This window comes from Panthera pardus, unplaced genomic scaffold, assembly GCF_024362965.1.
Source record: "Panthera pardus isolate Hobbes unplaced genomic scaffold, ASM2436296v1 HiC_scaffold_21, whole genome shotgun sequence".
Taxonomy (NCBI): domain Eukaryota; kingdom Metazoa; phylum Chordata; class Mammalia; order Carnivora; family Felidae; genus Panthera; species Panthera pardus.
The window spans coordinates 6,096,798-6,110,924 of NW_026526777.1; the positions used below are offsets into that span (position 1 = coordinate 6,096,798).

The window sequence follows — 14,127 nt, forward strand, 5'->3', positions numbered from 1 at the left end:
ACGCTTACCGACTGAGCCACCCAGGCGCCCCTACACTAACAAATACAATTAGCAAATGTAGTTGTGGAAAAAAAAAACACAGCTAGTTATGAATGTTCAGTTGTACCATGGGCATCAGCCAGTATGTTTTAGAAAGGAGTAGGGTCATTTAATCTCGGCTGTCAGTTTAAATTGAGGTCAATTTTGACTCTGCACAGACATGTAGAATCAGCGTTTGAGAACACTTAGTACTACGACCTTAATTTTATTGTGAATTACCATTGTAACCTTCAGCAGAGCAAATGTGGTTCTGTTCTTTTGGTAAGTTAGTCTCCAATGCTTTAGCCCTCTAAAAAGAGAAGAAACATAACTTTGGATGCTGCGTTATGCACTAATATTTTGGTTTTCTTCTAACAAAGTGCTTGGAAAAGGGAACCGGGAGAATTGTCATGAAAATAGCATATTTTCTCATGCACGATATTGCGTAACATCGGAAAACGGATGCTTTATTCTCACAGTCAAATGTTTTGGTGTTTTCCCACCAGCGTTTCTCTGACTTCTTCTGGGAATAAAAATAACAATGTGTTGATGATAATATCTGTCCACAAAGTTTCCTCCCCAAAGATGCCCCGTGGTAGCTCAGTCCTTGTAGAAGCTTTTCAGGAGCGTGGTTGAAGATATCCTAAAATTAGTAACAGTGCCAAAATAAAGTTCTTTTGTTCCTGAAAATGTCATTGATAAAATTAATGATATGCTAATTAAAAAAGAGTGGGATGAACACAGCTGGGGAGAAAAAAGTGATTCAGAATCACTGTTGTGTCAAGGGCATTTAATTTGAGGAAGAGAAAGTAAATGTGAAATGAAATAACAACACTCTCCCAGACGTGTGTGTGTGTCTACATTATTTTTTAATATAAGCACCGTTGGGATTTGTACTATACCAGCTTTGATTCCCTGTGGGACACAAAAACTTGAACTTGATAGATGCCCTCCCCCATTTGCAAACTTTAATAATTAGAGGTAAGGCTGGTGAACTGTAATAACTGTTATGCATTCAAGATGTGATTCTTCTTTTTCATAAATAATAATGTGTTTTTTGGCCTCCTCCTGCAAAAGTAACTACTTTGAAATTTAATGAAGAAAGAAAGCGGGAGACATTATGTTCAGAAGATCACGTTTAAAAACAATGTTTAGTATGGCATCTAGATTTGAGCCGGAAACTCAGATTTAAGTCTGAGCCTGACCTTAACCCATGGCCAGTGGAATCTGAGCGTGTTTATTTTTATAGTCGCTTTAATTTGGGGCTTGCGAGTTTGTTGGTTTGTTTTCTCATTCGATTTTGGGGGCCCTGAAGCAGTGTTTTAATTATAGGAATTATCGTATTTATAATTTCCATGGCATGAAGATCCGCAAAGTTTTTTTTTCTTGGCTATATTATGTTATCTTACCCAGAAATGTGTGATCTTTGTGTCTAACAATGCACTTAAAAAAAAAAAAGAAAGAAAAAAATCCCCCATGCTGCCGCTGCCGTGTTGGAATCCAGCAGAACAGCTTCACTCATCTTTACCCTGCTTTAAAAAAAAAAAAACCAAATAACTGTTCTCACAGAAATGTTGCCTTGAGTTCAACAAAGTACAAGCAGTTACTGGAAACGTGTTCTGGACAGCTCTGTTCATGTATGTTCATTTCAATTTGATTTTTGCATTCTAGATTTTTTTTTCCCCTTAGCTTTGCTGATCATTTCATTTCATAATCACACTGACCCTTGAACCAAGTTGCACCGAATTTTTGTCACCCTCCGCTCTGTTCAGTCCTGCTTGTAGTCTTACGTCACCCGAACGAGTGATGAAGCGAGGGGGCAGAGGAGCAGGAGAAGGAAATGAGGGTTGAGTAGCAGGGTCGGCTCTGTGCTCCCTGAAGTGGAAACATTAATGTACGTTGTTGTCTTTTCTCTTTTTTCCTTTTGCTGTGACAATTCCTGTTTTTGCTAGGAAAAAGGAGTTATCGATGTTCAAACAATAGTTAATATTAGAGTCCTCCGTCTTTTATAGTCTACTTCAGGATACCTGCGGAGGTGCATCCCTCTTTCAAAACACACACACCCCCTCTTGTTTGAAGCCAGACTCCTCTTGGCGTATTCGTACTTTGAGTATTTGTGTGGTTGGAAACCAGAAACTTCAGATGCCACGGGTCACTTATAGATGATCAGAAGTTGGCAGTATAATATTTGGAACTTTAAAATTGTGCTACACGTGCATCTATAATTTTCTTTTACTCTTCCACTGGACTGAATACTTTTTAAGGGCAAAAACTATACATCTTCTTTGGTACGTACCTGTTACTTACCCGAAGAAGTCTAATACTTGGTTGTTTCAAAGGGAAAAGGGGAGGCTAAGCAGGCAAGACTCCAGGCTCTAGCCTTAACACCACTCAGAATCTCTATCTTATGTGTTGGTAGTTTTGGATTGGGACTTGTGGGGCGGGGGGGGTGGGGGGGTGGTGGAAATGTCCCTCTTCTTTAAAAAAAAAAAAAGGGAAGATGATTCTATTGAGTAGATTAATTTCAGGATCTTGTGATTCTACCTCGTCTAGCTCCCTCATTTTACTAGAATTAAAATCCTTCTGTTCTGGGCGTCTGGGTGGCTCAGTTGGTTGAGTGTCCGACTCTTGATTTCGGCTCATGTTATGATCCCAGGGCCATGGGATTGAGCCCTGCCTCAGGCTCCACACTTAGCGAGGATTCTCTCTCTCTCTCTCTCTCTCTCTCTCTCTCTCTCTCTCTCTCTCTCCCTCTCCCTCTCCCTCTCCCTCTCCCTCTCCCTCTCCCTCTCCCTCTCCCTCTCTGCCTCTCCCTCTCCCTCTCTGCCTCTCCCTCTCCCTCTCTGCCTCTCCCTCTCCCTCTCCCTCTCTGCCTCTCCCTCTCCCTCTCCGCCTCTCCCTCTCCGCCTCTACCTCTCCCTCTCCCTCTCCGCCTCTCCCTCTCCCTCTCCCTCTCCCTCTCCCTCTCCCTCTCCCTCTCCGTCTTCCCTCTTTCCCTCTTCCCTCTTCCCTCTCCCTCTCCCCATCTCCCCTGCTCAAGCTGTCTCTCTTTCTCTCTGAAATAAAATGAAAAATTAAAAAAATCCCTCCATTCTGACTCCTTGACCAATCCTCTGTGTGGTACAGCACAGCATGTATGTTATTAGAATGTGTGAGTATTCCAAGACTACTACATAGCACCTGGTAATGATAGACACTCCGTAAATGTTTGTTGCATTGTGAGTAAATGAATCATAAGATGATTTGTAGTTAATTACCTCTCTGCCAAGTTAAAAAAGGTCATTTTTTATGATCCCAATGAAACGTTGGCATGTTAGAAACTCTTGACTTTGGCCTGTTATAGGACTAAGCCAGTTGTTACAACAGATTGTTTTTTGTTATTCTTAGGATCACCTGCTGTTACCAGCTACCACCCATAACAAGACCACAAGACCAAAGATGTCAATTGTATTACCAGCAATAAACATAAATGGTAAGTTGAAGTTTTGGTTTAATAACAACATGAGATTGCTTTACTTAACCAATATTCTCTGGATTAATTAAAAGACATTTAAAATGTTTGGTTGGTCATATCCCTGCATTAATTTTGAAACATTTTCCACTGTTTTTACAAAATACTAGTTTTAAATTCCTATACTCTTTCTGAAAATAACTCTTTTAAAAAGTAAAAGGTTTCATTTAGAGTTACTTTTAAAATTACTGTAGTTTTAAGAGAAAAAAATTCATTCTCTTACTTACAAAATTGGAAAAGTTAGCATCTTGACTGCTCTACAGACTTATTTTCTGTGACCTTTCTAGTTATACACATAGTATAAGAGGCCTCTGCCGGCTTCTGAGAGTGAACTTGTAAGTTGGGTTTTAGGAACTCCGAGCAGTTTCTTGTATTATATAAATGGTGACATGATTCCCAGACCAAACATCAGAAGCCTATTTATGTTTAGTCCATAATACTGATGAATTTGATTTCAATAGTGTCACGATTGCATTTTGTTTTCCTACCAGTGCTGGGTATTACCGAAAACACAAATAATGTTGTGACACCTTGGTATCATCTAAAGATGTTAAGGCATCTTGCTCATAATCTAGAAAAAAAGAAAAAAGAAAAGAAAAAAGCCCAGAAATCACTGTGGTCCAAAGAGAAAGTCCCATAAGGAATATACGAAGTACTAAAGAAATTTAGTAAAGGAGAGATTATTTCCAGCTGGGCTCTTCATGGAAAAGAGAAAGAGCTTACTCCCAATGCCAGCTGTGTGTTGTAAATGAGCACAGTGTATATCGTTGACTAATGGCTTTCTCTGACACATCATATTAGGGCTCTAATGAAACCGGGGGGACTGGCCATCCTTCTCAAGTCCATTTCTCCGATGTAATGGAACTACCCGTACTTTTTCTGTCTAGGAGTAGGAACCTCACGGTTTATGCGTAAGCCAAAAATGAAAAGCTCCTGGAACTAACCTGTAGTTGAGCTAGTTCGCATTCTGAGTGATGGTCATAGTTAAACGACCACATACAATTATTAAAAAACAAAACGAAACAAAACAAAAATCACTGGGATTCTAGATAAATTCCAGTAAGATTTAGTCTTGGAGAAAAAGTATTAGATATTCATTGTACATTTTAAGACCGTAGAGGACTATAGAATTTCAATGAGCCGATTCCCGACCGCTTATTAGAAATGCTCAGGAGGCAGCTTTGTAGATATAAAAGAAAAACTTTGCTTTGCTAATGTCTAAAAGCATTATGACATTTTCTTAGTCTTACAAAGACATTAGAACAAATTTTTAAAAAACAAACAAACCGTAACACCGAGAACCTCTCTTCCTTCAGTAAAGACACACCTCCAAAGCTTTCATGGAGCAGTCCTACAACTACTTCAAGAAGAACAGTACATTCCAAAGAATATGTTTACACTCGAAGAAGATGTTTAGGAAGTAATCGTCTATTCTTATTTCATGGGTACCTAGGTTTCTGTGCTTTGAACCATGATAGATTTAAGTTCTGGTCAGCTCATGCTCAGAAAGGCTGTTATCTAAGCTTCAAAAGACAGAATTCACGAAATCTTGTTCTGATATTATGTTCTTATGCAAGAGAATGCCCGGTGTCATTTTTATAACAGTGAGCTATCCATAGTTATTAAGCCAAAAACAATAAGATGCTGTTCCACTCTGTTTATCTTGGCCCGGGGACCAGTTTTTGCAAATGAGCCTTTCATGGGTTTAAAGAATACAATCACTTAGGGGATCATTTCCTTTTTAATCTGGCTTGGATTTCTTGGTAAATAGATTCAGTTTTTTCCTTTTTAGAGTACAGTAAACCATTTGAAAAGTTAAGATTCAAATTCAAGAGATACTGGTTGAATGTATAGCATGTGCTAAGCACCGTGTGGCGTCCTCGGGCTCTGTTCTGAACGGTCCCTTCACTGTTTGCTCTGGGGATCCGTCTCACGTTAGAATCTGATTTTGCCTCTTCCCCCCAGGTGCCTGTGAGCCTGCAGGTGGGGTGGGTGTATCCTTGCTCCCCGCGGCAACTTCCACATCATCTCTCCTCCTTTCCCCCTCGGTCCCCCTGACATCTTAAACTGCATAAAATCAGGCTTTGCTCCTCTGACCCCTGTTTGTTGCCGTCCTCCCCCACCATCGCTGATGACTCACCGTCACTGCTTCTGCTAGCTCTCTGTACAGCTTCAGCATCCGCACAGAGGATTCATCCAGCACCCCCGCCTCTTTGGACCCAGTTCCCAGCCATATGGTCATACTCTAGACCTCATCACCGTCACTGATGCACTGACCGCCCTTGAAAACCCATCTCCAAGCATCCCACTCCTCCCACTGCCCTGCGTGGCTGGGCAGGGCAGTTCGTTCTTCCGTAGCTCGGCCGCCTCATCGGCGAAAGGAGAGATGCCTTGTACCTTTATCTTGAGTTGGCGAGAGAACGAAATGAGCGAAGGCGCTTTAAATAGCGCCTGGGCTCTTGTCCGGCTCTTGTCCGCCTGGCCGCGCATGCCCCTGGGTCACGGTCGTCGTTGTCACGCTCACCGTCACGGGAGGGGCTTCCCTCCTTTTGGATCCCGCGTCGCGGCCCCTCTCGCGATTTCAGACCCTTGGCCTCTGCACCGACACTTCCCGTCCTGCGCCGTCAGCGTCTTCTCCGCCCCATCGCTACGCACGGCGTGTTAATACCGCCCGGGTGTGGGGCGGCCCTCCCAGCGCCCAGGTTCCCTGTGGCCCTTCAGAGAAACACTCTTGGAAGGGTTTGCTCGTCTCTGGCTCTGTCCTCCACGCTCACGTTGTGGGGGTTTTTTCTGAACCGTTTTGAGACCGCGTTGCAGACACTCTTACGTTTTACCCCCGAATGCTTGAATATGCATCTGCTAAGCAGGGGGTATTCGACATAAACACAGGAAAGTGAGTACACTTAAAAAAAAAAAAAAAGTTTGGGGCACCTGGGTGGCTCAGTCGGTGGAGCATCCGACTTCGGCTCAGGTTATGGTCTTGCGGTTCGTGAGTTTGGGCCCCACGTCTGGCTCGCTGCTGTCAGCCCAGACCCCGCCCCTTCCCTGCTCACGCTCTTTCTGTCTCAAATATAAGTAAGCATTAAAAAAATAAGTTTAGGGGTGCTTGGGTGGCTCAGTCGGTGGAGCATCCCACTTGGGCTCCAGCCGTGATCTCACGGTTCATGAGTTCGAGCCTGGTGTCAGACTCTGGGCTGACGGCCCGGAGCCTGGAGCCTGCTTCGGATTCTGTGTCTCCCTCGCTCTCTGCCCCTTCCCGATTCATACTCTCTTTCCCTCTCTCTCTCTCTCTCTCTCTCTCTCAAAAATAAATAAACATGAAAAAAATAAGTTTAGTGTTGATACTATACAGTGTAACATATAGTCCACTCGCATTTCCAGTTTGCCCCCAAAATACTCCTCACAGCTTTTCGTGGGGAGGGATTCAGAATCCAGACACCATATATTACCCCCACTTGTCACCCCTCTTTAGCACCTTTTCCTCTAGAACCCTTGCCTTTAAAAACAGAATTGGTCTTTCGTGACGTATACACCTTTTAGAAACCAGAGTTATTAAAGTATAACGTCCATACAATAAAAACTAACAATTTTATGTGTACGGGTTAACGAGTTTTGACAAATGTAAACGGTCGTGAAACCACCACTCAATCACGATACAAACGTTTTCCTTACTTCAGAATGTCTCCTTGTACCCCCTTCGCAGTCATTCCCCTGAAGTCCGTTTTTTGACATTCCTTCCTCTTGAAACGCTTCATTTTACGTGCTCTCATGAAACCCTGGCTCGTCTAGTTTTCCTTCTGTGTCTCCTTCCCAGTCAGCTTAGCCAGCCTCTCTGTGAGGACAGCACGTTTGTCTGTCATGTTATGTTTGCCAATTACAACCCGGCACCTACCACAACGTCTGGTGCGTAAGAAAATTGCAAGACGAGGCACTTTGATCTGTGCTAATTCAGGTAATGCTCACCTGCCAGCTAAGTATTATCCTCCTTTCATCGCTGAAGACGGTAAAGCTCAACCAAGTAATTTGTACTGCTTGTACAGCCACTGCATCCCCGAGAGCCAAGAGCCAAGAGCCAGGATTTAAATAGCGTATAGAATACAACCTGATTAATGAGAATGTTGTTATTTCAGTGTTAAAGACAGATATGTGAATATCACAGATGTTTGGGATTCCAGAATTTAAGGTAGATTTTTATACCACTTTATCCCTTAGGGGGTAAGGCTGTGCACATTCGGTGAGCGCAATGTAGTGCAGTGTGATTCGTGTGTTTTGAATTTGATAGGCTCACGCTTGTTGAATGACAGATTAATTAAGTAAGGTAAATGCTATTTGGTCATTACTTTGTGGTCACTTGAAAGATTTTACTATTCTAATTCTTCACATGATTAAAAACAGTTGGCAAGCACGGTTTTTCCAATCTTTTCAAATGCAAATTAATTTAAATGTGTACTTAGTTAACCTTTCTACCACTGGTCGAGATTTGGAATTCACGGTAAAGAGTGAATTGAAATTATTAACCTCCTTTTCAATGCTTGTTGTACAAAGGAAAATGCATGCAAAAAATGGAAGGGGGCGCCTGGGTGGCTCAGTCGGTTGACCGTCCGACTTCGGCTCAGGTCGTGATCTCGCGGTCTGTGAGTTCGAGCCCCGCGTCGGGCTCTGTGCTGACAGCTCAGAGCCTGGAGCCTGTTTCAAATTCTGTGTCTCCCTCTCTCTGACCCTCCCCCGTTCATGCTGTGCCTCTCTCTGTCTCAAAAAAAAAAAATGTTAAAAAAAAAAAAATTGAAGTACAGAACTCTCCAAGATCCGTAAATTGGATTTCTTTGGCCTTATTGCGGGTATGAATTTGTATCACTTACAATCTGAAGAGTGTAAGTTATGTGCACACAGAAACGTTCGGGCACCATTTGGAAGAGCAGAGGCGTAGTGAGGACATCTCTAACATTAAAGTTTTTCATCCTGAGCAGTGTAAGGGCTTGAGAAATTTGAATGAAAGATATTTTCCACCATTTCTGAGTTCAGAAGTTACATGTAACTTGCGAAGGAACATGAGTTGTGGGCTTGATCCCTCTCGCTGACTCAAGTGGTGCCTGAGGCTTTGGAGAGGGTGATAGAAGGCATAAAATCAAATTTTGTTGAGCCGTTGGTTTATGTCGTATCCTGGACAGGGATATTTGGGAAGAGGAATTTGCTTTTCCAATTTTGGCAAAGTAAATTAGATTCCGAAGTCAATATCGGGTCTTAAACCATAACGTATAATGATTCTACTTTGTGGTTTTGAGCTGTGGAAAAAAGTCTATACAAGAAATAGCTAAAGAGACTGGGATATGGGTGTGAAACTAATGCCGTTTAGAAAATAGCAGTTACATCATTCTGTTTTCTATGCCAGTTTAATTTTTGTAATTGACTTCATTTTGCAATCCCTTTCGTTACTGAATTTCCTTTGTCTCGTATGACCTTTGAAAACAGGTTAGTAAAGCTGTAAGAAAGGCTGTCTTTGAGGGAATTCTTCACCCTGAAAATTATTAAAGTAAAATAAAATGCTAGGTATGCTTTAAAAACGCTTTTAAAAAATGATTGCAGATGGTTGGCAGGGCAGTGGATGATAAATTAAAGGCTATTGCTATTTTTAAAGAAAGGATTCTGGAAGTTTTCCTTATACTATAAGTCAACATTTCCTGCTTTTAAATGATTTCCACTTATGTTGTGGTAAAACTGTTCATTTCCTTTCTTTCTTTCTTTCTTTCTTTCTTCATAAGTAACTCAACAAAATAGACCATAGTAGAGATCTTGTTTTTAATGGTAGCTGCTTTGTAAGTATCTTTCACAGAGAATGAACACTGCCATTAGCAAACAGGTTCCATAATGTGACCACCATTTTCACTGATTGGGTTTTACTGTTCTCCTGCCCTCTGTGTGTCATATACCTAAGTTAGTGTCATACCTGAGTAATAAAGAGAAAACTCTAACTCAGATCCTACCCTGTCCTTAGTAAGGGTTCACGTAGATGAACAAATGACTATAAGGCTAAACTGTATTTATATTTAATCTCGAAGTAATTTCCACGTGAAGAAAATTGAGAAGAACTTACTAGCAATGAAACACCTTTTTAGTTGAAGAGGACGTAATAGAAGGGCAGGAAGAAAACCAACTAAATAAATGTGTTGGTTCTAATAATAAGAGAATGTTGATACAACTGCTTTTGATGATCACCGGTTTCATAAAACTGTGATCCCAAAGAAAATGTATTTGGAAACTGGCCTATTTAGACATGTTCTACACAAGCAGGCTGGTTGTCCAAGAGAACTGTGCCTGAAAGTTGTGCCTTTTACTCTTATAAGTCCATTTTTTTTTCTTAAAGGTCTGCAAATTACCTACTTTCCTAAAATACATTTGCAAGCTTGCATTTTCTTTGCAATTTATTCCATGTCAGTGTTCTATAATTGTGTCCAGACAGTTGAGTGGAGTCTTCTCTTCATACCACGTTTTAAATTTTTTAAAGATGCACAAATATTTGACTTTTGATTCACTACTGAGACCAGTAGCAAAAATTCCCACACTGAGAATTTCTACTGAGAAAGGGAGAAAAATGACACTACTCACCCGGAAAAAAGATTGTTTTCTTTCAGGGTATATCTGTAGATCTATTAATTATGTGTAACTGGCAGTAAAATGATGAGTGTTAATATTCACTATACTGGCTATGATAAACAATACCTTCATAAAGACCTAAGTTTTCACTTTAATTCCTCGGATTCAATTGGCAGTTTCCTAGTGGAAGATAATCACGTATGCAAAGCAGAATATGACTCAAATTGTCTTTAGAATGTAGTAAAATTTGGCTCATTTCCTTAGGTCCCTTTTTAGCCATGCTAAATCACCAGCTAGGCCTAGACCAACAGTGGTGATTTAGATCAGTTCTAAACCAGAAACAACATGCTGATTAATATTTTAAGAGAAATCAGTTAAGTACCGGCTAGTTATAAATCGTAACGCTTCTGGCATAGGATAAAAAATTCGAAGAATATATGAGAGGTGATAGAATCTTGGTGACTAACCTCGCTTGGTACCTTGGAAAGCAAAACTTGAACTGGACTGGAAAGGAAACTTAGAGTAGGATAAGGAGAGGAATATGTATTTACATAAGGACTGCATTTAGCTGTAAGTAACAGAAAACCTTAACTAAGCATTGGCTTAAATAAATTGGATTCATTTTTTCTTCTATATTAAGAAGTCCACAGCAACGAACCGGTCTAGTTGCCAGTGTTGGTTCAACAATTTAAGGATGCTAGGACTAAGGTTGCCGCAGTTCTCTCGGCCTTTCCCAGATGTTCTCAAAGTGGCTGCTGCGGCTCAAGCCATCGCATCTGCATTCCAGGCAGGAAAAAGGAGGAGGGCATGGCGTCTTTCAGGAAAGCAAACATTGTCCAGACATTTCTAGCAGACTTCACTTATGTCTCATGGGACATAAACTGGCTCACGTGCTTATGCCTAACTTCAAGGGAGGCTCAGAAATACAGTGTTTTAGCCAGGCACACTGTGATCGGAAAAAAAACACGTGGACTTCTCTTAGCATGGAAGAAACGGATACCGAGTGGACAGCTCAGCAGCAGCTGCTTGCCGCGGCACTTCGTCATGTGCTCGGTTGAGACTGAGGAAAGCCTCTGGGAGGAGACGGGAAAGAGAGGACGCGTGTTGAAGAGAGTGAGAAATAGTGTTTACTGCCTGAGACGCAGCTATATGATTGAGGCCATTAATGAGTGAAGGAAATGACTGACAGCTCTCCAACATAAAAATTACACCGCGAAAGCTCTGTTAAGAGACGGCTGATCGGGCTGAGGTCTGTAAACGAAAACAAAAAGTTAGGGGGCAAGGTGAGCTGGGATGCATTGCAACAGTGTTGGGGTGAGGTTGTTAAAGGCCTGGGATGGAGAGAAAGGAAAAATGTCCAGAGACATTGCAAAGGAAAAGTCTATTGCGCTTGGCGGCTGAAGGAGGGAGAAGGAGAAGCTGATTCCGTGATTCTGGAATAGCCGTCCTGTGGCTGTTTCTTGCCACCCTCATTTCCTCTGGTTGAAGTCATCGGGGCCTCCGTGTTTCACTGCTCCCAAACCGTTCGGTTATCCCCACTTGGCATAGCCTCTTCTGAGCCCTCTTGTACAAAGTAAGTCTGGAAGTAGATTTGGGGAATGGGGAAAAGAAGGTGAATGCTGGACCTGCCTTTCTGTACTTGAATGCCTCTCACTTTGTTGAGAGTGATGTTGCTTTGAAGACTTACTGGCAGTTGCACAGGTAAATTTTTTTTTCAGGAGTAGTTTGTCTTTTCTGTATTTGATTTGCTAATCAACTTTTTAATGTGTGGGGACGTTTGCGAGTCTCCAGAGATTTACATCGGATCGGCTTGCGCTGCGCCTTCTCGGATATTCGTACTTCTTTTCTTTCTTCACCCGGAGGGGCCAGTTCCCGAGACCCCTGCACCTCGCCGACCTTCCGAGTCCCATCAACTTTCACTGAGGCCACTTTCCCTCTGTCTCCCTTGCGGCGAAAATCTGTTTCTACTCAAACAGATGGTTTAGCTTTTGACTAATAAAAGCTAGAGATCAGCATCTATTTGAGCCAACAAAGTTGGTTTGAGCTTCCTACTACTGACTGTTCAAAATCTGAATCATTTCTTTATTTTAACATGTTGAGGTCCTCAGATTGGATTTTTCTTTGTGCTGGAACATCAAGGGTCTTACTGTAGTGAGTCGGAAGATTGAACCATCTCACATCATCTCCAGTTTCTGTCTTTCCGAAGAACTACTTAAGCTCAGGGCTCAAGTCCTCGGTTCCTTCTCTTCTGCCATGATAGCAGCTGGAAACAGTAGGGATCCTAACTTTCTGTGGAGCATGACAGATAATTTCTTTGTTACTTAAGACACAGCTGGGGACGGATGCTAGGCCAGCATCATCTCAGGGATATACGTGTCACAGACGCTGTCATTCTGTCCACATTGGAGAATGCTCCTTTTCTTGGGCTTTTACAAGTAAAGGTTAAAGCATCCTCAGAAATCTAGGTTTTTCTGAATCTAGAATGTTGCAGCTGACAATATGGATACGGATCGTTAAAACTTTCGCTTTGGGAATCTTGAGCGAATCAGACAAGAATTGCCTTTGGACTTACCCGAATATCCGTAGAGATATTTTCTTCCATATTTATTACAGATTTTACGATCCGAGACAATCGCGTGCCTTAAACATAAGATTTAGATTAAATAATGAGGCAAATGTGAACCGTAGGATAGTTTGTTGCTAGGAGCGGAGTTGTTAGGGGGACCGTACTGTTATTTCGAGGATGTCTAAAGCCCATCGCTTTGTTTTCATCCTATTTACCATACAGGACAGGACCTTGTGGGAAATGCGGTCCACTTGGTATCACTACAGTAGAGATTAGGACGAGGAAAGACTCATTAATATTCATGTTGTCCAGCCATGAAGTACCAGGGTTAAAAGGCGTCCAGGGTCACTCCCTTCCGGTGTTAGGATTTTCTCCTGCGACACTTCGCTCCGTGGCCGGCCACTTTAGATGCGGTCCCCTCCGAGGATGCAGACTGCCTGCTTTAAATAGCTCTGGCGATTTGGAGATTGTTCCTCTTCTGTCTCTTCCTTCCTGTACCTACAAATCCACAGGATTATATATAAAACTAGTCTTTCTTCCACACGACAGACCTTCAGCTACTTGCAGTCCGCAGATTTCCTCTGAGGCTTCAGACACCAAGGCCTTCCAGTTGTCAGAAGCTGCTCTTGTGACCTGGGTTCCGGGTGTCTCAGTCCTGGGTGGGTTCAGGTTTCCCACCTCTGAAGGAGGGCTGTGAATCCTGAACATAATGGAGTATCCCCAAAGTCTGTGGACTGTATTTCAGTTGGGGACAGCAAAGTGTTTTTCCCGGTTACACTGTGGGTTTGGTCAGTCCTAGTCCGTGGCTCCTTTCACGTATATGACCACCAACCCGTGTCTCTTCCATTTTGCTTGCTGATTTTGATTTTTGGGCCATTTTTTTTATCCTGATTTAACATCTTTTTGATAAAGTTGTTTTGTTTTTTTTTTTCTTAAATCCCTTAAACACTCCGGGAAAGCTTTTCTGAGCCCACAGAACGGGTTTGGTGCCCCTCCCCCACCTCCACTGCCCCGAATACTCTGAACTCTTTATTTGTGTAACATTCATATGATTTATCATCAGTAGCTTATTGTCTAACTTCACTGCTAAACTGTAGGCTCTTCAAGGTTAGGGACCCTATTTGTTTAATGTTTTTCGTTAGTCCTAGTGCCTCCTGAAAAACATGTGCCTAACACACAGTAGGTGCTCATCAAAATGGGTTGGATTGAGTTAAATGTGTACAGCCTCTTTGTCATTGGTGTCTAGGAAACGATACCATTTCTTCATACCAGGTACTGCCATTTGTATCCAAGAAAAAAAATTTAATTAAATAAACAAATACACATACACAGAGTGATCTTTGAACTGAATCCTGAAGGATTCATAGGATCGGCCACGCGTGGGGGACGTTCTGGGGACAGTGGATATCAGAGAAAGAAAACTAGTTAGCCTGCATGGGAG

General features: G+C 42.2%; 1 protein-coding gene across 1 annotated transcript in view; it reads left to right on the forward strand.

The window, feature by feature from the left end:
- The window catches only part of ATF6 (activating transcription factor 6), a 201,545-nt gene that overhangs the window by 144,000 nt on the left and 43,418 nt on the right, over positions 1 to 14,127 (forward strand). The window contains 1 exon segment of the mRNA XM_019465772.2: positions 3,406 to 3,490. Coding sequence (XP_019321317.2) covers positions 3,406 to 3,490 — 85 coding nt within the window.